General features: G+C 38.0%; 1 protein-coding gene and 1 non-coding gene across 3 annotated transcripts; one reads left to right on the forward strand and one right to left on the reverse strand.

Annotated features, from left to right (window-relative positions):
• Positions 1–718: 718 nt before the first annotated feature.
• On the forward strand, positions 719–11239 carry TLR4 (toll like receptor 4). 2 transcript variants are annotated; one of them, NM_001305889.1, is given in 3 exon segments: positions 719–811; positions 4765–4931; positions 8586–10806. In NM_001305889.1, coding segments are annotated over 3 exon segments (2481 nt in total).
• Positions 4188–4294, reverse strand: LOC112427621 (U6 spliceosomal RNA). The gene has a single exon (XR_003019313.1). It is a non-coding gene; the product is annotated as a U6 spliceosomal RNA (small nuclear RNA).
• Positions 11240–24507: the final 13268 nt, after the last annotated feature.

Below are 24507 nucleotides of genomic sequence, written 5' to 3' on the forward strand. Positions count from 1 at the left end.
GGTCCTAAACCCCCTGCCTCAGATTATGACCATATATGGAGAGAAGGCCTTGAAAGAGGTATGTAAGGTAGAATGAGGTCATTATGGTGGGCCCTCATCCAACATAACTGGTGTCCTTATAAGAAGGGTTGATTAGAATTTAGACACAGTTGCTGACATCTTGAGTTCAGACTGGGAGCCTCTAGAATTGTGAGAAAATAAGTCTCTGTGGTTTAAGCCACCCAGTCTGTAGTAATTCATTATGGCAGCCCCAGCAAACTAATACAAATAGTATTTCCACAGCTGAAACAAAACTGGAAAATCACCATCATCCTAGAGAGTTGCGAGGGCTATTTTAACGACATCTGATGGTTTTCCTAAATTCGCCAAGCCCAGACAGAGGTCAGATGACTTCCTGGGATAAAAGCCAACTAGCTTCCTCTTGCTGTTTCTTTAGCCACTGGTCTGCAGGCGTTTTCTTCTTCTCCTTCTAACTTCCTCTCCTGTGACAAAAGAGATAACTATTAGACAAACAAAAGTCCAGAATGCTAAGGTTGCAACTTTCACTTCCTCTCACCCTGTAGCCCAGAACTGCTTTGAATGTACCAATTGCTGTGGGGCACCGGCTTGAGGAAGAGAAGACACCAGTGCCTCAGAAACTGCCCGGTGAAACGGTGATAGAGAGCCACGCGTTCACAGGGCCACTGTCGCTCACAGAAGCAGTGAGGATGATGCCAGGATGACGTCTGCCTTGCGCCTGGCTGGTACTCTGATCCCAGCCATGGCCTTCCTCTCCTGCGTGAGACCAGAAAGCTGGGAGCCCTGCGTGGAGGTATGTGGCTGGAGTCAGCGCCTCTGAACTCTCCCTCACTTCTGCCCAGAGCTTCTCACTGTGTGCCCTGGTTTATTTTTGCAAAAAAAGAGTTAAATTACCTTAAAGACTCAAGAAGCCACAGAGATCAAGTAATTCATTGTTAAAAGGCACTAAAGGCAGCCAATGGGGGTTTGATCCATTTGGAGATTTTGAGTGCTAACAGGGGCATTAGATCTGCGTAAGGTCCCTGCTCTGCTACCTTGTGGCTGTGTGAAAAAATTATCAAACCTGTCTGAGACTAGCTTTCGCATCTATAAGAGAATTATAATACCTTCTTCACCAGAGAATAAACAGACTGCTTCAGTGTCATTTCTTCCCACCGGTGGTCTTTACACTCAGCTTCAAGCAGTCGCCCTGCTCCTGTCAATCTCAGGAAGAAGATGGCTTTTGTATGTGTGTCTCTACAGAAAGAACTTTCTAAGTGGGTGTCAGACTTCTGTATGCAGTCATATAGTTTAGTCCAGAGGATGAAAAAAATAAGAGAATGAAAAAGGAAAGGAGAGAGAGAGAAGAAAAAAGCAAGAGGGAAATATGTATAACATCAGCTATTGCAACAGTTTGTTTCTTGGTGAAATACCAATCAGCTGGTTGATAATCTTATTCATGATGGATCTTTTTTGTTTTTCCCCTGCACAGACTTCACAGTTGCTTTAGCAACCCATAGTAGAGCCGAACAGCTAAGAAAATGATTTACAGTGAGGCAGGGTCAGAAACTCAAGAGAGGCAAAGCCAGCTGCAGTCCTGAAGTTGAGGATATGGGAGAAAATCAAGTAATATTTAGCAAAGACTAATTCATTATCTCAAAGCCATCCCTTCCCTCAATTCCCCGCCCATAGTCCTCCTCCTTATCTTCTTCTCTGTATCCCTCTGCTGTTAGGTTAGTGGAGAGAGATTTTCTAATTAGGCTCACTGCGAGATAAAACCACAGCCAACCTTGACTTCTTCTTTTCCCCATGTACAATTTCCTGTAAGTCCCTGAAGCCTGTCCATACCTGCCCATCCCCTTCTTGCCACTGTACGGCAGGCCCTCATTTCCCCTGGCGTTGACTCTTACACAGTGACTGCTTTCCTGATTCCAGTCTTCTTCCTTTAATGCATTCTGCACATTCTTGTTTGTTATGTATTTGCATTTGTTGTTATTATTTTTCCTTAAGCTTTGATCTAACAAATTATCTCCTTAAAAACTTTTGATAACTCTCCATTGCCATTAGGACAGGTTTCTACCACAGGGCCTTTGCACTGGCTATTTCTTCTACCTAGAATGCTAGATCAGTGCTATCCAATGGCAATATTATGTGAACCACATATGTACTTTTAAAGTTTTTAGTAGCCTCATTAAAAAAAGAAACAAGTGAATTTAATATTTTTATTTAACTTAGCATATTTAAAATAATGTTTAAAATTTTAATATATATTTACCTATTACTGATATTTTACATTCCTTGTTTGGTACTAAATCTGGAATTTAGTATATATTTTACATTTACCATGCATCTCAATTTAGACTATTCACGTTTCTTGTGTTTAATAACTGTGTATGGCAAGTGACTACCGTATTGGTCAGTGCAGCCCTGGTCATTTTCATGGTTTAATCACTCCATTCAGATTTCTGCTTACATGTCCTCTCCTCAGGGCAGTCTTCCTTGATTGCCCCATGTAGAGCTCTCCAGCCTCACTTATTTGCCTCAAATTCCCTTTTATTGCTTTATTTTTTTTTTTCCGGAGCACAACATTTTATATTTTTGTTTGTTTATTTTCTCTCTCTTCCTTTGTAACGGAATTGGCAAGGATCACTATATTTCCAGTGGTCAGCACACAGTAGCCACTAAATTTATATGTGATAAATGATTGAAATAATTGCTGCAGGAAAAAGTCTGAGGCCCTCCTGATCTGGTTTGCCCTCTTACTTAGGTTTCACCACTCCTACCACTCACCAGCTAATCTAAGTTTGTTTTCCACTCTTTCCATGCTCATGTTGTCCTCGCCTTACGACATGCTTTTTCTTCCCCTTTCCACATATCTAAACCTTACTCATCTTCCGAGACCCACTTTAAAATCTTCCTTTTCTGGGAAGCCTTTCCTGAATACGGACTTGATCTCTGCTTTCTCTGAACCACAGGACAAATTTTCTAAGCCTATTTTACGGCCCCTTGAGACAGTATTAGCTTTGCTCCTATCTAAACTCTTACTCTAGACTGTGAGTCCATTGAAATCTGGAGCCACATCATATTTTTCTTTGTAATGCCCACAGCACTTGGCAGAAAATGTCTACAATGTGGACTTAAGTAAACCTTCATTTAATCAGTTATTCAATCAGTTATTGATTCAGCAAATATTTATTGAGCATCAACCATTTGCCAGACACCATTCTGAGTGCCGGAGACAAAGCAGTGGGCAAACCCATTGAAACTTGCAATGGAGTACAGGAGATGAACAATCCGATGGCAACAATCACATAGACAACATAATGTTAGATGGTGGTGCATCCTGTGAAAGGGAATAAAAGAGGGCAAAGAAAGAGTGCCTGGCTCTGTTTCTATTAGGCAGTACTGTCTTTGAGGCTCCATGGCTTGTAACATTTAAGCAGACATACAAATGAAGATCTGCGTGTTTGAACTCTGACTTTGCGCATATTACTTATTTCTTTGAATTTCCATTTTCCTCTTCTTTAAAATGCTTATTTGAAGATTAAGTGAAAGTATACAACAAACAAGAGCTATGCTGGCATATGGTAAGGGATTAATAATAGATAATAATAATTAATGTTAACATCTATTGATCACTTATACTGCAGTGGGCTTTTAAATAAGCTCTTTAAACACCTTATCTCATTTAATCCTTCAAACAGATTTTATTGGTTTCAAACAACAGAAAACTACAATTAGCTGGCTTCTGCAAGGAATTTTGTCAGAGAAAATGAGAGCGTTCAGAAATTAGATGGGAGCGTTAGAGAATTAGGCTTACAAAAAATGTGGGAAAGTAGGCTAGAAAGCAGCGTAAGAACGAAGACAGCGTAAAGCACTTGACCTTATTTACTAGGTTCCACCATGGGAATCCATGCACTCTAAAGATTTCCCCCTAATTCTACAACAGGGGTCAATGAGTCAAGAAAAATAATGCAGCTGTCAAAATCCGGGCCATGACTAAGGAAGGTCTGGACATCTTGACTGCCAGACAGTCTCCCCGATGATGTGGGGTATTTAGAATGATACTGGATATTTTATTTAGTTTTTGTATTTCCAACTTTTATTTTAAGTTCAGTGGTACATGTGCAGAGCATTCAGGTTTGTTACATAGGTAAATGTGTGCCATGGTGATTTGCTGCATAGATCATGAAAATATGGAACGTGTCATGGATTTGTGTGTGATCCTTGTGCAGGGGCCATGCTAATCTTTTTTGTATGCTTCCAATTTTAGTATATGTGCTACTGCAGCAAGCACGATATTGGATATTTTAATACCTACATTTTACATCTGATAAAATGAGGCTCACTGAGGTTTTTCTTTTGTTTGTTTTGTTTTGTTTTGTTTTAAAAGACTTTGCCCTAAACCACACGGAATTGCTGGCATGAAACCCAGAGCTTTCAGACTCCGGAGCCTCAGCCCTTCACCCCTTGATTCCATTGCTTCTTGCTAAATGCTGCCATTTTATCACAGAGGTTAGAATGCTGAGCACATAGTATTTGCTCTTTACTTTCTAATCTAGATTAAGACATTTTATAAGTATGAATTGAGCGGATGGATGGATGGATAGATGGATGGAAGAATGGACAGATGGATGAAAAAAGGTCGACTGAATTTTGTGCTTGCACAAAAAGAGCCTCCCCGCCCCCGCACCATCTCTGGTCTAGGAGAGGGGAGTTGGGAGACTATGCAGTAAAGACACTTCATTTTGTGTGTAATCATTGCAGGTGGTTCCTAACATTACTTATCAATGCATGGAGCTGAATTTCTACAAAATCCCCGACAACATCCCCTTCTCAACCAAGAACCTGGACCTGAGCTTTAATCCCCTGAGGCATTTAGGCAGCTATAGCTTCCTCCGTTTTCCAGAACTGCAGGTGCTGGATTTATCCAGGTAATGAATGCACTTTTACATACTGCACAAGGTGAGATGTTCATTGTCCTATCATTTCATCATTGGAGTGGAAAGCTTGCTTGGTGGAGTCTCATCTGCATTCACTTATTCATTCATACAACAGATGTCTTATTAACTATATAACCTTGACCATGCTACCTCTATTCTTCAGGTCTCAATTTTCTCATCTGTGAAATAGGCAGTTGGCTAAGACAGCTTCTAAGGGAAATTCTAATTTTTAGGTTTTCTTTTAAGACAGGAGAGAAAATTAGCTTAAATTCTTTCATAAGTGACTATTTATTGACTACTTACTATATGTTGTACACTCTGCAAGAAGACAGGCATATATTGATATATAACACACAGCCCCTGTTGTTAAGGAGGCATATCTTCTTGAAAGAGTTAATACCTTAAAGTCCTGGGTATGGTCCTGGGTACATAGCATATTTTCAACACATTTTAATTACGATTTTTTGGATCTTGAAGCTGATATAAATATAGCAATATATAACAATAGGTGATAAACTATATCTAAACTAAAGGTAACAAATTGTATTTTTCAGAAGAGGGACTTCTCTGTGGCGGGTAGTCAAGAAAGATTTCATAAACGGCATAAGATTCAAACAATGTCTAGAATATTAAAAGTAGGGTAGAGGATAGGGAATTAGGAAAAGACAAGTAATCCAAGGAGAAAGATGTCAAGATTAAAGGAAAACATCTGCTGTGGGCAGGGAATAGTGGCTAAGATTTTCTTTTCTGATGCAGGGAAGTATATCGTTTGTTGTGGCAGGTGAAACTGTCATCATGATATTTTAAGGGAACAAAATTCTAAAAGGGTTTTCATCATCGGGGCCTTATTTGCAAATCGAACTAGATAATGGAAATGTTCTCTGCAGTGGTTTGTAAAACATTTCAAAATATTTTACTTATTTTTTATTATAGAAATTATTGATAAAGACTAAGGTCACAATATGAAAATCCTTTTTAGAGCAGACATTTCTGTAGAAGAGTGAACATACGACCTATTATACCCTAACTTGGATAAAGGTAGGGTAAAACAAAGCGGTAATGGAACAATTCAAAGGCAGTGGTATAGTGCATAGAGCCCTGTTGGGGTCAGAAGACTGGAGCCAAGTTTACCCCCAACGTTTATAACCATGTAACCTTAGGCATATTACTTCATCTCCCTTAGTCTTAGTTTTCATGTCTGATCAATGGAAATGATGCAACTTATCCTGCTGGATTAAATGTGATAATAAATATTAATATGCTGTATATATTTAAATTTTTATAAAGTATATTTTGTAAGCATAAAGTATTATTCTTACAGAATTTCATTCATTTTTTAAAATAATTTCAACTTTTATTTTTATTCAGGGGTTTACATGGTTATATTGTGTGATACTGAGGTGTAGGGTAGAGTTGATACCATTGCTCAGGTACTGAGCATAGTACCCAGTAGTTAGTTTTTCAACCCTTGCTGCTTTCTCTCTATCCCCTCTCTGGTAATCCCCAGGGTCTATTTTTGTCATCTTTATGTCCATGTGTACCCCATGTTTAGCTCCTACTTATAAAGTGAGAACCCATGGTATTTGGCCTTCTGTTCCTTTGTTTATTTGCTTAGGATAATGGCTATCAGCTGAATCTATGCCATTATGTTCTAAATTTCAGTTTTCTGCATGAAAATTTTGTCACATACTCTATTAAGGTAGACCACCTCTCCCCCCCCCGCTTTTTTTTCAAACAAGTAGTTTTTCACCAAACAATGTCTGTTATGTAATTCATCTTCAATCCACTAGATACCCAAGAAACTTGCCCCAGAAACCTTAAATCTGTGCTTATAGAGAGGCTAGCTTCCCTTCTAGCTAGCCCATAGGAGATTCTGAATTAGGGCAAGCACAAATAATAGCACAATAGACATCCTTTGCCTTTTCATACAGTGTTCACATACAATAACTCAACTAGTCTTGTAAGAATGCTTCGTGATAGACCAGGCAGCCTTCTTCCCCCATAGAAATCTATAATATATATGTATGTTTCTTTTTATAGATGAAGAAACTGAAGCTTGAATAATTTAAATGACTTATATACATTATCATTGCTTGTTAGCCACAGACCAAAGATTTAAGTTCACATCTCCAGAATCCAACTTAATTGTTCTCTTTGTCTTAATACTCTACTTCTCTAAAGTGACTATCACCAATGTAATGATATAGAGATACAGCAAGACAATTTAATTCTTGCCTGATGTATACAGCAATGCAGAGATAGAATGATGGGCTGTAAAAATCATATAATTGAAAGAGAGAACTTCAAAAATAATCAAGTTCAGCTGTTTGATTTATAAATGTGATAACTAAAACCTAGAGAGGAAAAGAGGTATTCAAGATCACCCAGTAGGAGAGCACTGCAGAAGCACCAAACCCAAGCTCTTTTGTCCACTCTTCCAGTGTTCTTTCTAGTATACTGCTTATCCTTTATCTAGTTACCAATAAATAACAAAAGCTTGGACCACAATGCTTTTATTATCTAGGAAACTCCTGAAGAAGCTAAAATGGGTGGGGAATATTATAAATGTAATTCAGACTGGATTAAGAAAGAACTTATTTGTACGTTGTAATTGTCAAGCACCTGCAATGATAAAGGAATTTATCATTTATCGTGATGGCTTGCTGTTTGCTGGCTGCATCAAAGCCCTATCTCTAGGATATGTCTCTGAACATTGTATGTAGGATGGCTTTCATTTCTCTTGGGATAAAATTCAAAACCCTTCATCTGGGTGGTAAACCTCTGCCTAATTGGAAATCTTCTTTCTCCACAACTCCATATTGTACACTCCAATTTCATCTCTGTATTCCAACCATGGAAGCTATTTGTCATGATTACTCTGTGTGCATTTTTTGCTGTCAACCTTGGGGCTTTTGTGTTTGCTGTTCACTTCACCTCCTTTTATCGTTAACTTCTACTCATCTTTCAATTTTCAGCTTAAGTGTTCTCAGAGAAGCCTACTTTGATTCTCTTCGTCCACAACAGTTCTCTGGATGTGAACTCTTATAGCACATGATTTTCACTTTTTTTCACAAAACTCGCTGCTATCACAGGTTACAAACATTTACCTCTGATAACAACAACTTTCAAGTATCGAGCTATCATGTATGCACTTTTCATAAACATTAAGAGTATCCATGACACTTATGTGTAATTTTTCGTATCTCTGAAATTGATATTTACTAGTCATTTATCTTGGCTAACAACTAACAACTATCCATATTATCTGTACCAATCAGATGTATAATTACAATTTTGTGTGACAGAAAATGGCTAAACTTGATCCAAGGCTATTACATGCTTTATCAACTGCACAATCTTTATATATGTCAATTATTGACGTTTAACTGATTTCCTTCTTATGGATTTTCTCCTCTGCTTATCATGTATGCCTAACATGACAAAAAAGAGCCTATCATTGCAGCCAGTATGACAATACTCAATCTGTGGGGCTTCTTATTTGCTCATGCCATCATCATCTGTCCTGCTTGATGTCTTTGACCCATCACATCCCGTATGAAGAACTGGATGACTAGGATTAATATTCTATTTTAGGTTCTTATTCAGCAGAAATGTTATATAATCGATGTATTTTTATTCCTGTAGGTGTGAAATCCAGACAATTGAAGATGGGGCATATCAGAGCCTAAGCCACCTCTCCACCTTAATATTGACAGGAAACCCCATCCAGAGTTTAGCCCTGGGAGCCTTTTCTGGACTATCAAGTTTACAGAAGCTGGTGGCTGTGGAGACAAATCTAGCATCTCTAGAGAACTTCCCCATTGGACATCTCAAAACTTTGAAAGAACTTAATGTGGCTCACAATCTTATCCAGTCTTTCAAATTACCTGAGTATTTTTCTAATCTGACCAATCTAGAGCACTTGGACCTTTCCAGTAACAAGATTCAAAATATTTATTGCAAAGACTTGCAGGTTCTACATCAAATGCCCCTATCCAATCTCTCTTTAGACCTGTCCCTGAACCCTATAAACTTTATCCAACCAGGTGCATTTAAAGAAATTAGGCTTCATAAGCTGACTTTGAGAAGTAATTTTGATGATTTAAATGTAATGAAAACTTGTATTCAAGGTCTGGCTGGTTTAGAAGTCCATCGTTTGGTTCTGGGAGAATTTAGAAATGAAAGAAACTTGGAAGAGTTTGACAAATCTTCTCTGGAGGGATTGTGCAATTTGACCATTGAAGAATTCCGATTAACATACTTAGACTACTACCTCGATAATATTATTGACTTATTTAATTGTTTGGCAAATGTTTCTTCATTTTCCCTGGTGAGTGTGAATATTAAAAGGGTAGAAGACTTTTCTTATAATTTCAGATGGCAACATTTAGAATTAGTTAACTGTAAATTTGAACAGTTTCCCACATTGGAACTCGAATCTCTCAAAAGGCTTACTATCACTGCCAACAAAGGTGGGAATGCTTTTTCAGAAGTTGATCTACCAAGCCTTGAGTTTCTAGATCTCAGTAGAAATGGCTTGAGTTTCAAAGGTTGCTGTTCTCAAAGTGATTTTGGGACAACCAGCCTAAAGTATTTAGATCTGAGCTTCAATGATGTTATTACCATGAGTTCAAACTTCTTGGGCTTAGAACAACTAGAACATCTGGATTTCCAGCATTCCAATTTGAAACAGATGAGTCAATTTTCAGTATTCCTATCACTCAGAAACCTCATTTACCTTGACATTTCTCATACTCACACCAGAGTTGCTTTCAATGGCATCTTCGATGGCTTGCTCAGTCTCAAAGTCTTAAAAATGGCTGGCAATTCTTTCCAGGAAAACTTCCTTCCAGATATCTTCACAGATCTAAAAAACTTGACCTTCCTGGACCTCTCTCAGTGTCAATTGGAGCAGTTGTCTCCAACAGCATTTGACACACTCAACAAGCTTCAGGTACTAAATATGAGCCACAACAACTTCTTTTCATTGGATACGTTTCCTTATAAGTGTCTGCCCTCCCTCCAGGTTCTCGATTACAGTCTCAATCACATAATGACTTCCAACAACCAGGAACTACAGCATTTTCCAAGTAGTCTAGCTTTCTTAAATCTTACTCAGAATGACTTTGCTTGTACTTGTGAACACCAGAGTTTCCTGCAGTGGATCAAGGACCAGAGGCAGCTCTTGGTGGAAGCTGAACGAATGGAATGTGCAACACCTTCAGATAAACAGGGCATGCCGGTGCTGAGTTTGAATATTACCTGTCAGATGAATAAGACCATCATTGGTGTGTCTGTGTTCAGTGTGCTTGTGGTATCTGTTGTTGCAGTTCTGGTCTATAAGTTCTATTTTCACCTGATGCTTCTTGCTGGCTGCATAAAGTATGGTAGAGGTGAAAACATCTATGATGCCTTTGTTATCTACTCAAGCCAGGATGAGGACTGGGTAAGGAATGAACTAGTAAAGAATTTAGAAGAAGGGGTGCCTCCCTTTCAGCTCTGCCTTCACTACAGAGACTTTATTCCCGGTGTGGCCATTGCTGCAAACATCATCCATGAGGGTTTCCATAAAAGCCGAAAGGTGATTGTTGTGGTGTCCCAGCACTTCATCCAGAGCCGCTGGTGTATCTTTGAATATGAGATTGCTCAGACCTGGCAGTTTCTGAGCAGTCGTGCAGGCATAATCTTCATTGTCCTGCAGAAGGTGGAGAAGACCCTGCTCAGGCAGCAGGTGGAGCTGTACCGCCTTCTCAGCAGGAACACTTACCTGGAGTGGGAGGACAGTGTCCTGGGGCAGCACATCTTCTGGAGACGACTCAGAAAAGCCCTGTTGGATGGCAGATCGTGGAATCCAGAAGAACAGTAGGTACAGGATGCAATTAGCAAGAAGCAACAACTATCTGAAGAGGAAAAATAAAAAACTCCTGAGGCATTTCTTGCCCAGCTGGGCCCAACACTCGTTCAGTTAATAAGTATTAAATGCTGCCACATGCCAGGCCTTATGCTAAGGGCAAGTCATTCCATGGTGCACAAGATATGCGGGATTGCTAATCTCAAGGAGCTTCCAGTGCAGAGGGAATACATGCTAGATTAAAATACAGAGCATTCCAGATGGGCGTTTCAACCAACTCAGCCAAGGAACCTATGACAGAGAAAGTCATTTCAACTCTTACCTCATCACGTTGAATAAAGACAGAGAAAGCAGAAAGAGACATTGTTCTTCTCCTGAGTCTTTTGAATGGAAATTATATTATGTATTATGTTATAGCCATCAAACCATTTTGGTAGTTTTGACTGAACTGAGTGTTCACTTTTTCCTTTTGGATTGAATACAATTTAAATTCTACTTGATGACTTCAGTGGGCTCCTGATGCAAGATGCCCCTTCAATTTTAAGTCAGTCTCCTTACAGAGGTTAAGGTCTAGTGGCTAATTCCTAAGGAAACCTGATTAACACATGCCCACAACCATCCTGGTCATTCTCGAGCATGTTCTATTTTTTCACTAATCACCCCTGATATATTTTTATTTGTATATATCAAGTTTTCATTTTTTTATGTCTTGCCTATAAGCCAATATCATAAATAAGGTTGTTCGAGACCTGCTTCAAATATCCACATTTATTTAACCACTATTTTTCAAGGAAGTATGTAAAGTACCTTCTGTCACTTTGTCACTCGATGTCATTGCAAAGTTATTGCCTACTAAGTTATGACTGTCTGAAAGCAGCATTGAAATAATTTGTTTAAAGGGGGCACTTTTTTTAGCAGGGGAAGAAATTTTCTGCTTCCTGTTCTTATCATGGACAATTTGGGTTAGAGGCAGGAAGGTAGTGGGATGACCTCAGGAGGTCACTTTTTCTTGATTCCAGAAACATGGACTGATAAACCTGGGGTGACCTCATGAAATGAGTTGCAGTAGAAGTCTATTTTGTTTTTTCAGAACAAGTGATGTTTGATGGATCTCTGAATCTCTGCAGAGAGACATAGAGGGCTGGGATCCCTCCTGTGTACCCTCTTCACTGCCAGGAGAACTATTTGTGAAGGGATTCAAGGTAGGAAGTATACATTGCTGTTTTCTGTTGGGCAATGCTCCCTGACTACATTTTGGGAAGAGTGGATGTTATCATTGAGAAAACAATGTGTCTGGAATTAATGGGATTCATATAAAGAAGGTTCCCAGAAAACAATGTTCATCCAGCTTCCCCAGAAACAGAACATTCAAGAAAAGGACAATGAGGATGTCATCAGGGAAATGAAAATAAAAGCCACAATGAGATATCACCTTATACCAGGTAGAGTGGCTACTATAAAAAAAAAAAAATGAAGTGTCATCAAGGATATAGAGAAATTGGAAACCTTCTACACTGTTGGAGGGAGTGGAAAATGATGTAGCCATTGTGAAAAACAGTATGGAGTTTTCTCAAAAATTAAAAATAGAACTACTATATGATCCAGCAATCTCACTTCTGTATATATACCCAAAATAATTGAAATCAGAATTTCAAGAAAATATTTACACTCCCATGTTCATTGCAGCACTGTTCACAATCACTGTTTCCAAAGTTATGGAAACAACCCAAATTTCCATTGAAAAATAAATGGACAAAGAAAATGTGCATACATATACAATGGGATATTATTCAGCCTAAAAAAGGGGGAATCCTACGATTTATGACAACATGAATAAAACTGGAGGCCATTATGCTATGTAAAATAAGCAAGTAACAGAAAGACAAACACTGCCTGATTTCACTTATATGAGGTTCTAAAATAGTCAAACTCATAGAAGCGAGAATAGGACAGTAGTTCCTAGGGAAAAGGAGGAAGGGAGAAATGAAGAAATAGGGAGTTGTCTAATTGGTATAAAATTATAGTATGCAAGATGAATTAGCCCTAAAGATCAGCTGTATAGCAGAGTTCCTATAATTAACAATAGTGTATTATGCACTTAACATTTTGTTAAGAGGTTAGATCTCATGTTAAGTGTTCTTACCATATATATATACACAAAGAAGCTTTTGGAGGTGATGGATATATTTATTACCTTGATTGTGGTGTTGGTTTCACAGGTATGTGAAACTATGTCTAAACTCATCAAATTATATACATTAAATATATGCAGTTTTATAATATCAATTATATCTGAATGAAGTTATAAAAAAGAAAAGACAACAAAATTCAGTTGTCAAAACTGGAAATATGACCACACTCAGAAGTGTTTGTTACTGAGTGTTTAGGAGTGTGTTTGGTTTGAGCAGGTCTAGGGTAATTGAGCATCCCTGGGTGTGTTTCTATGTCTCATGTACTAGTGAAAGTAGATGTGTGCATTTGTGCACATCTCCCTGTGTATCCTTATCAGGGCTGTATGTATTTGAAAGTGTGTGTCTCCATGATCATATCTGTATAGTACAGAGTGTGATTCTATTTCTTGAAGAATACATCCATTTGAAGTGGATGTCTATGGCTGTTTGAGATGGGTTCTCTACTCTTGTGCTTGTACAGCAGTCTCCCCTTATCTCATATGCTTGGTGGATATGTTATTAGACCCCAAGTGGGTCTCTGAGACCCCAGATGGTACCAAACCTCATATATGCAATATGTTTTCCTATACACAAATAGCTAAGACAAAGTTCATTTTCTGAATTAGGCACAGTAAGAGATTAACAACTAATAATAAAATTGAATAGTTACAATAATATATTGTAATAAAAGTTATGTGAATGTGATCTCTTTCTTTCTCGCTGTCTCTCTCAAAATATCTTACTGTACTGTACTCACCTATTTTCAGACGATAACTGACCACAAAACCTGGGAAAGTGAAACTGTGGATAAGTGAGGAACTAACATACATACATGATTGTTTGTCTATAGATGTATGCATCAATTTCTTAGTATGCTTGAAAATGTGTGATTTTGTGTATATCCATGCTACATGTAAGTGTGGTTCTATTTGTATTTGAATACGAATTCTGCATAAATGTGTTTATTCAAGCAAATGTACAAGGCTCTGAGAAGGAAGATCAACATACAACTTGGAGTATTTCAGGGCTGAAATATCCAAGGCTGACATTGGCCTTCTTCCTGTCAGTTCCCTCTCCCAGATGGAAATTCTAGAAATGGCAGGTGAGGTGGACAAGAAGGGAAAGAAATTATATGCATAGAACAGAAGGAGAAGAAAGAGTAAAGTCAGGCCTCAGACAGCCTCTTTGTAGCTCTTTAAATCCTCTGGATTTAAGAGGGATGAAGGGTGGAATAAGCAAAAATTAATGCCAATTATAATGCCTTAAATTTGTGTGATCTCTTACAACTTGAAACATATTCACAAAACTATAACCATATTTGAATATCTCATTAGCTGAGTGAGGTAGCAAATCAATAATTACTTTTTCCATTTTATTGATGGCAAAGCTGAAGTTCGATAAAGTAAATTTGTCAATAGGCCACAGAGTAGGAAAGTGACAAAACCTGAGCCTGGGCCTCCAGGTCACTCAAGGACACTTTCTTTCTTCCACACCCAATTGCTTCATGCTTAAAGTTGGCAAAACAGGAAGTGAAACTCCTGCAGTTTTCTGTGTGGTTGACACTAGTCAAGGGTTTCTCAACTGAAGCCATGAATCATTAAGCCAATACATATGCATATATGTCATACACACCAAATGATTCATTTATAACCCTATCTTTCCATAAAGGACTTGAAGGAGCTTCAAACAAGGGATACGTGAACAATAGGGTGAATCAATAATAAGTAGAAAATCTGGACATAGAACAAAAAGAGGAGAGAAAGACACCGAGAATGAGCGTTAACACAGTGCTTTCCACTTTTCTGGTGCTTTGGGTAGTGTGGCTTTTGGAGAAAGTCAAAACTCAGATTCACTACTTATCAACTGTGTGCCTTGGCTCCACTTCTCTGAGTCTACTTAGCTCAAATGTAAAATGAGAATAGAAATATGACTTTGTAACGTTTCTCTAAGGATTGAAAATCATGTATTATGTTCAATACAGGGACACTGTCCTTATGGGTGAGTACTCCTCTAAGCCTTTATAAAGAGGGCACTAGGAGAAGCACTGGGAGGTCTTCTCAGTAACAGCACTAAAGTAATTGCTGCTTTTCCAGCCTGTGGAACCACAGAAGTGACTGTAAGTAAAATTAAGCATTTCTTTCTGATTCGGTCTCGACTCATGGGATTGTCAGACCCCAGTCTTCTTCCGGACTCTATAAACTTTTTAGAAAGCATCAGCAGGCTCCTGGAGAGGCTTAAATGAACTCACACAGTATGTGACAATGAACTCCCTGGAAGAGTGAAAACCAAAGTCTAAGCCAGTGTCTCCATTTACTTGTGTGATTGTGGGAAAGTCACTGAAATGCTTTGAGGCTCAGGTCTTAATACACGAAATGGAAGTAATAATACCTTGTTGGCAGACCTCACTTGGTTGAAATGATAATGTTGATAGTTACAAAGTTACATTTAATTGATCGATTGTTTTATGCAGGGGCTTTATTTGTGCTATCTCATTTAGTTTGTCACATCAATGAATTAGAAAGATACTAAAGTATTTCCAATTTACAAATGAGGAGTTTGAGTCTGGGAGCCATTCTATCATGTGTCCACTGTCACCTGCTCATTGGTGGCAGCACTGAGATTAGGTTCTAAGTCCACTTCCCCAGGGCTTCTAAATACTGTTCTATGCCAAGAGCACCCTACTCTCACAAAATGCATAAAACTTCCTATCTCACCATTATAATTTTCACTGATATTAAACAAAGAGAAGTATTATTATTATTACTTGTTTTTATTTATATTACAGCTGTAAGAGCCAGGAAAAATAAATCAAAGAGCTACGTGATTAAAGATTTTTTAACAGTGAACAAATCAGGCCCACTAGATGATGGCCTTTCTTTGAATAACATGCCTAGGCTTGCTCTATCATGTCTATAGTTGGTCTGACTTCCTGATGGGCATCACAGACTTGTGATTAAACACAGAGGTTATGGGGGAAGTTCCAAAAGCTTAGGACTTTCCCCAGATGGTTGGAATAAGATCACACACTCTGGCTGCCCCTATGGAGATCACCGAACTTTTCAACTCAAAGTAAAATCTGTGGAGTAAATGGTTGATCAAAAGGAACCAACGATATTGAGCACCATGCATGATCATCTGATTGTTACTGCTACCTCGTGAGTTAAAGGCTACTCTTCTCATTTTAGAAATGAGAAAAGAGATGCCCAGAGAGGACGAGTAACTTGCCGTAGGTCACACAGCTTATATTAATCACGATAACATTTGCCACGCCTTCTGTATTTTTTTTTAAGTTGAAGCCTTTAGTGCATGCCTGGTACCATTTTAGTTTACTTCATTTAATTGTTAAAATGACCTTCTGATGCAGGTATTTGTAGCTTTGCCATTCCACAGATGAAGAAACTGAGATGAAAGGACTGACTTGTTCAATTGGAAGGAGCAGAATCAGGATATGAACTGGGGTTGGCCTGATTCTTGGGGCTGCATTCTTTCCATAACATAATTTCTTGCTGTGATGTCCTGGGCTACTCTGCCAGAGGTGGTTAGTGGAGTGAATGGAGAATAATTTAGACAAGGTCAGTAACTCCCATGCCATCTAGAAATTAAAAGTTTAAAAGGCAGAGTCTGCAACTCTCCTTGATTTCTACAGAAATAAAGATGATCCCTCCTGTGACAGTGCTAAGTGACAATTCTGAGTGTAAATGCGCTTTTTGGCACAAATTGTCCTGTCCTAATAGTCTTGATTATAATTATAAAATAATGGGTTTCTGAAAGGCTGCAAGCAGTTCTGGGAATGGCAATAAGGGTTTAGAAACGACGTGATGTTTATGAGAGAAGTGTTTTGTTGAAAATTAAACTCACGTTTAGGAGAAAGGATTGTGTTGTATGCTCCCAGGAAACTATCTCACTATGTAATTAAATCAAAACCGGCCAGTTACCAATTTGAGCTTTTGACTCATACTAACAACACTCCATTTCCCATGGGCCAAGCAAGGCAGGACTGACCTGAAATAACCTAGCTTGACTCTATCCACAGCCATCCCAGGACCTTGCCCCTCTGTCTTCGTAGGGCTCAGCCATGAGATGCTAGTGCATGACCCTTCTTCCTGGGACACTCCTTGTCTTTCCCTTTAGACTCTTTCTGGAAGGTCTCTTCACCTCTTCAGAAAGGAATAAGCACTCTTTCTATTTATGGGATTCCCTGGGAGACACTATATAAAAACAGAGTAAAAAAAAATCTATTAAAAAAAAGACAACTTCATGTTGTTTCTACTCTGACTTCATTTTTTTAAGGATGGGCAAGAAAGACTCTCTTCAAGGTTAGAAAATTTATTTTAATTTCTATAGATTTAGACAGTGAAAGTGCAGTGTTGTTACATGAATATATTGCATGATGCTTTAGTCTGGGCTGTTAGCATAACTATCATCTGAACAGTATACTTTGTACCTATTAGGTACTTTCTCATCCCTTAATCCCTTCCCACCTTTCTGAGTCTTCATTGTCTATTATTTCATTCTCCATGTCCATATCTACAAATTATTTAATTTCCACCCGTAAGCGAGAGCATGGATGGAACTGGAGAAAAGTATTTTCTATTCCAAGATCAGTTCTTAGATCTTGTGTCTCTAGATCACTTGCTCTCTCGCTTACATTTTTTCCGTCTTCTTCTAGCCTCCTTTCAGCCTTCATTTTGACAAAGAATTCCAGGCAGTCTACATCTGATTTTATTTCAATAGAACTAATAAAATGGAAATCATATATGAAGAAGACAAAGTTGACCAGGCCCCAAACTCTCACTTGTAAACAAATGCTTGGCTTAAGAAACACTTAAGGACTTTAATTCTACTATCTATGTGTCTGTGTATCTACGTACTAATTATCTACCTTTATGATCTTTATTGCTAGAAATTCTGGTTCAATATCAGAGGCTAGTCCTAAGGAATTTATATTTTAAAATATTCTCCCAGTAATTTTCATACACAGACAGTTTTGGGAATTACTGTTATAATGGAAAATGGAGAAGAACAACCCACATTTAATATGGTTATTGGTTTTGTTCATGAGATTTATTGCTAAGATTCATAATAGCCAAGGCAAGGTCAACAGGATGGAATATGGAATCATTCTTGTTAAAAAATAAAGGCATCTCATTGGTCAGATAATGTCTTTTTATTTTACACTGTATAGTTGATTCTTCTCAATCCCACTAGATCAGACTCTTTGGGATACTAGGATTGGCCTATTTGATGGTGAGCTCACTACATCCATTTAGATGCTGTGTCCAGGCAATCATTTTAGTTCTCCTAGTTTCTATCTATTATGTTGTCAGTTTCCCTTGTTTATCCTCCTGGGTAGCTGATACCCCACATAAATGTATACCAGAAAAATGTTGTGCTCTTCTCTAAATTCTCTGAGGTATCTGTTGTCAATGTGATGTTGTTTTTTGTTTCCAGTCCAAAATATATCAAAGTAAAATTTAACTCCACTTTTGCTAAGTATTCATCCTGCCGTGAGTACTAAGATTCCAAAAATGACTTTCCCTAAAAAACACAGGATTTCCTTGCAAAGACTTGCTGGCCCACTGCCAGTCTTCCCAGAAACTCCTTTTTCCTTATCATTGAGGGGAATTGGGGAAGTGATCACTGACGGTTGAAATTCACTAGTTTTGGTCTTTAAACTGAGACCCTGAGTCTTCTGAGGAGTCTACTGCTCCCCAGTGGGAAATATCTGCTGTCAAAATTTTCCTGCTTGCAAAGAGGACTTTTGAAATTAACGGCAGGGGATGAATATCCGGCTAGTGCTGTGCTCAGCTGAGTTATTGCTGGGTCCTTCTGAGTCCTCTCTACACATCATCTTTGGCTGAATTAGCTGTGGTTTTAGTTCCTTGTCCAAGCCTGAGAGTCTGGCACCACTAAAGGCAGGGAATACCTTTGCCAGTTTCTGTCATGTTAACAACTGAGATTAGATAAGTGAGCAGAAGCAGAGGTAGTGTGGTTTAGGATCCAGGTCTGCCACTGGGAGCCCACCCAGTTGAGAGACTTAGGTCTCTCATCTGTAAAATGGGACATTTAGGTCAGATCAGCATTTTCAAAAGTGTGACATGTTGGTAAATAAGATGATTTTATGTGGTTGACAGATGAGTGTGTTACTTTAATGGTTATATGTTTATTTTCATGGTTACCTTTATTTATAATAAATTATGTGATTAGCTAAGAATCAATTATCTCTTTAGAATATATTTAAGTTTACAATGTAGGCCAACTTAGGGAAAAAACAGGGGATGAAATGAATTATATAAAAAGTATGCAGATTTGGAAAATTTTGAAGGTGTCACAAGAAAGACTGGCAATCAGAAAGCAATGAACGAAACAGCTGCTGAGGGTCAGGCCAGCTCTCTGACATTCTAGCATGTTCACGTCTCCAAGGCTGTTACCTTGCCTATAAATTGCGGGGATTGGAGTAAATGTCCATTCCAGGAAATTCTATTCTATGATTAGATATGTGACTCCATCATCCAGATTTTCTAGCATCCTTAACATGTGGTTTTAGCATTCTAAACCTGATGATGCTATATCAAAATGGGAGACTCATTCATCAAGTCATGATGTATCCATGTATTTCTAATATTTCCCATGTTCCCTCATTTCTGAAAAGGATTAAGCTATCAACCCCATTGAGTTGTAGGTGAAAGGCTGTGGAAACAAGACATTGATAGCGAAATGGCTCCACCACTAACAAGCTGTTGAACAAAGGCAAATCTCTTGATCTCTTTGCTCTTTGGTCTCTGTTTCTTTATCTATGAGATAACTTTATTTTTACACTGTCTTCTGTGAAGGCTTTGAGAATGAAATGAGACAGAGGATCCAATAAAATTTAGGGAAGCGCTATATAAATGGAAGGAGTTATTATGATAACAGATTGAAAACTCCTCCAAGGAGGAGTTTCTCTTTTGCCCCATGTTATAAACCCAAGAATATCTTCCGTTTTGCCTACATATTCCAAAAGCTTTTAAATTAAGCTACATGTCATTCTTACAGGACTCTCCTCTATTTCAGCAATGTGTATACTTGGTCAGTTTTAATTATCTTAAAGGAGAAGAATACAGTTTTTCTAAATTCAAGCACTTTTGTGGATTAATGCTTGCAATTATTCTTTCTTCTTTCCCATACTTGACATTTAAAGTGATATCTCCCAGGCTCCTACACTGTTAGTCACAGAGGTACCATTTGACCCCTTGTGCCTCTTACCATATGTGAATTCTTGTCAGTTGAGAGTAAACTTTCTCCATAAATTTCACAGTTGTGGATTGATAAAAACAGAGAACTCTGGTTCCTCATCCCTTCCTGCTTTCTCTCTTGAAATGCCATTCATGATGGTACCTTGTATGACTGTAGGGCTGCTATCATCCTTCATCCATATGCCACTGCAAATAGCAACCAACAGTGTCCTTAGTGCCAGCACTCCCAGGCATGCCCCTTTTCAAGCAGCAGGGTCAAGCCGCTCCCTTCCTGAGTTGTGGCATCTGTCTCTAAATCATGCTTCCTCTTTGCCTGCTGCAGGCCCTTGTCTCTGCCCTTCACTTTTTCTGGCTCTTGCCACAGTTTTGAAGGAAACTCTTGCAAATATCTGAAGCCCAATTCTGTTGCCATTCTAAGCTCTTTAAATGTCACCACAATCTTCCTTCCTTTGCATTTTCTTATTGGGCAGTAAGTTAGTTCTTGCTTAGTGAGTCTTGCCTTTCTCTCTGCTTTGACCTGTCAGTATTCCAACTTCCTTATTTTTTGATGTTCATTTTCTCTTTTCTCTCTTTCTTCCTTTCTTATCTGTGAACTCCAATAACTGCTTCTGCATGTGACCATTAATGTGCCTGTCTTTCTTCTCATGTATTAGAGAGAACAAAAGCTTTGGGGATCAGACAGATCTGTGTTCTGATCCTGTCTTATGGTACCTGTCTTGTTTGTCTCAGCTTAAAATGAGGATAATATCTACCTCTCAGTTTTGTTGGCAGTTTAGTTCAGGGAAATAAAGTTCTCACTTTCTCTTTTCTCCTTGAGAGTGTTCTTTGTTTTACTCATCTGGCCATCTAATATTTATGAAGAGGCTACTCTGTGGTTGAAAAGGCACATAAAACTGCAGAAGTAAATGACCAAGAAGTGCCCTGAAAGTTATGGAGTTCAGATTCATTTTGGCAAGAGAGGCATGTCAATACACACACACACACACACACACAGTTATGCCAACATGCAGAGTGGTGGGGGGTAGAGGGTTGTTCTTCCTAGAAGCAATCAGAGAAGGCTTTACAGAGGAGGGCCCATTTGAGCTGGAAATTGTAAAAGAACAGCTCTGCAGATGGATCTTTAAATTCTTAACCTAAAAGAAGAGCAAAAATGTAAATGATAAATCTGGGAAGTAATAAGTAGAAGACCATCTATAGCAGAGTGGAGGAAAGAAACAATATAGTATAAATACTGAATTACATGGAAGTTAATAGTTAATTTGCATCAGTTGACCCTGGCAAAGATATTTATCTGGACTATGTCTCAATTTGCTTATCTGTCAGTTAAGGATGTATATTAAATGAGTGCTTATACAAACAAAGTGCTTAAAACAGTGCAAGGCACTTAACAGTCATCAAAAATACTATTTGTGTGTGTGTGTGTGTGTGTGTGTGTGTGTGTGTGTGCTTTTATTATGAAATGGGGAGCATACAGCCAGACAGAAGCCTAGGTAATTTCTTAGCATTAAGCCCACTGGTTTGTGGTGCCTTGCATTTAGAAGGCTCAAGTCCTCATCCTGGTGTTGGTATAAACTTGCTGTGTGACACTAGGAAGTTATAACTCAGTCTTGACATAATACAACTTGTTCTTCAGCTTCAAAAGCTTTCTGAGAACTGGAGTGACCCTACCCTCCCTTTCAAGAAATAGACAAACATCCTAGAATGTTACAACATAAGGGTTGAAGAAGCTGTTGTTAAGTGATCATCTTGTTACTGCAAAATTGTTAAATTGCATTACAGAGTTGTGCAATTTCTTCTTCTCCTATTTTTTATTTTATTTTTCCATAAGGTATTAGTATTTCACTACATGAGTAACTTCTTTAGTGGTGACTTGTGAGATTTTGGTGCACCCATCACCCACGCAGTACACACTGCACCATATTTGTAGTCTTTTATCCCTCTCCCTCCTCCCACTCTTCCCCCCAATTCTCCAAAGTCCATTGTATCCTTCTTATGCCTTTGCCTCCTCATAGCTTAGCTCCCACATATCAGTGAGAACATACGACGTTTGGTTTTCCATTCCTGGGTTATTTCATTTAGAAGAGTTTTTTCCAATGTGATCTTCTAGAATTTTTATAGTTTCAGATCTTAGGTTTAAGTCTTTAATCCATCTTGAGTTGATTTTGTATAAGGTGAGAGGTGAGGAACCAGTTTCATTCTCCTACCTGTGGCTAACCAATTATCCCAGTGCCATTTGTTGAAAAGGGTGTCCTTTCCCCACTTTATGTTTTTGCTTGCTTTGTCAAAGATCAGTTGACTCTAAGTATTTAGGTTTATTTCTGGGTTCTCTGTTCTGTTCCATTGATCTATGTATCTGTTTTTACATGAATACCATGCTGTTTTGGTGATTATGGCCTTATAGTATAGTTTGAAATCAGGTAGTGTGATACCTCCAGATTTGTTCTTTTTGCTTAGTCTTGCTTTGTCTATGCAAGCTCTTTTTTGGTTCCATATAAATTTTAGAATTGTTTTTTCTAATTATGTGAAGAATAATGGTGATATTTTGATAGGGATTGCATTGAATTTGTAGATTGCTTTTGGCAGTATGGCCATTTTCACAATATTGATTCTACCCATCCATGAGCATAGTATGTGTTTCCATTTGTTTGTATCGTCTATGATTTCTTTCAGCAGAGTTTTGTAGTTTTCCTAGTAGAGGTCTTTCGACTCCTTGGTTAGGTATATTCCTAAGTTTTTTTTTTTTTTTTTTTTTGCAGCTATTGTAAAAGGGGTTGAGTTCCTGATTTGATTCTTTGCTTGGTTGCTGTTGGTATATAGAAAAGCTACTGATTTGTGTACATTAATCTTGTATCCAGAAACTTTGCTGAATTCTTTTTCATTTCTAGGAGCTTTCTGGAGGAGTCCTGAGTGTTTTCAAAGTAAATGGTCATATCATCAGCAAACAGTGACTATTTACCTCTTTACCTGTTTGGATACCCTTTATTTCTTTCTCTTGTTTGATTGCTTCGGCTAGGACTTCCAGTACTATGTTGAAGAGGAGTGGTGAGAGTGGGCATCCTTGTCTTGTTCCAATTGTCAGAGGGAATGCTTTCAACTTTTCCTCATTCAGTATTATGTTGGCTGTGAGTTTATCATAGATGGCTTTTATTACATTAAGATATGTTCCTTGTATGCTGATTTTGCTGATATTTTTAATCATAAAGGGATGCTGGATTTTGTCTAAAGCTTTTGCTGCATCTATTAAGATTGATATGTGGTTTTTCTTTATAATTCTGTTTATGTGGTGTATCACATTTATTGACTTACATATGTTAAACCATCCTTGCACCCCTGGTGTGAAACCCACTTGATCATGGTGGATTATCTTTTTGAAATGTTGTTAGATTCCGTTAGCTACTTTTTTTTTTTTTTTTTTTTTTTTTTTTTTTTTAAGGATTTTAGCATCTATGTTCATCAAGGATATTGGTCTGTAGCTTATTTTTTGGTTGTGTCCTTTCCTGGTTTTGTTATTAGGGTGATGCTGGTTACATAGAATGAGTTAGAGAGGGTTCCTTCTTTCTCTGTCTTGTGGAAAAGTGTCAAAAGGATTGGTACCAATTCTTCTTTGAATGTCTGGTAGAATTCTGCTATGAATCAATCTGGTCCTGGACTTTTTTTTTGTTGATAATTTTTAAATTACTTTTTTTTGTAGATAATTTTTAAATTACCATTTTGATCCTGCTGCTTATTATTGGTCTGATCAGGGTATCGAATTCTTCCTGATTTAAGCTAGGTGGGTTGTATTTTTCCAGGAATTTATCCATCTCCTCTAGGTTTTCTAGTTTATGTGTGTAAAGGTGTTCATAGTAGCCTTGAATTATCTTTTGTATTTCAGTAGTGTCAGTTGTAATATCTCCTCTTTTGTTTCTTAGTAAGGTTATTTGGATCTTCTCTCTTCTTTTCTTGGTTAATTTTGCTAATAGTCTATAAATTTTATTTATCTTTTCAAAGAACCAGCTTTTTGTTTCATTTATCTTTTGTATTTGTTTGTTGTTGGTTTCAGTTTCATTTAGTTCTGCTCTAATCTTGGTTATTTCCTTTCTTCTGTTGAGTTGGGTTTGATTTGTTCTTGTTTCTCTAGTTCGTTGAGGTGTGACCTAGGTTGTCTGTTTGTGCTCTTTCAGACTTTTTGATGTAGGCATTTAGGGCTATTAATTTTCTTCTTAGTACTGCCTTTGCTGTATCCCAGAGGTTTTGATAAGTTGTGTCATTACTGTCATTCAGTTTGAAGAATTTTTAAATTTCCATCTTGATTTTGTTTTTGACCCAAT

The sequence above is a fragment of the Macaca nemestrina genome, chromosome 14 (assembly GCF_043159975.1).
Source record: "Macaca nemestrina isolate mMacNem1 chromosome 14, mMacNem.hap1, whole genome shotgun sequence".
Taxonomy (NCBI): Eukaryota; Metazoa; Chordata; class Mammalia; order Primates; family Cercopithecidae; genus Macaca; species Macaca nemestrina.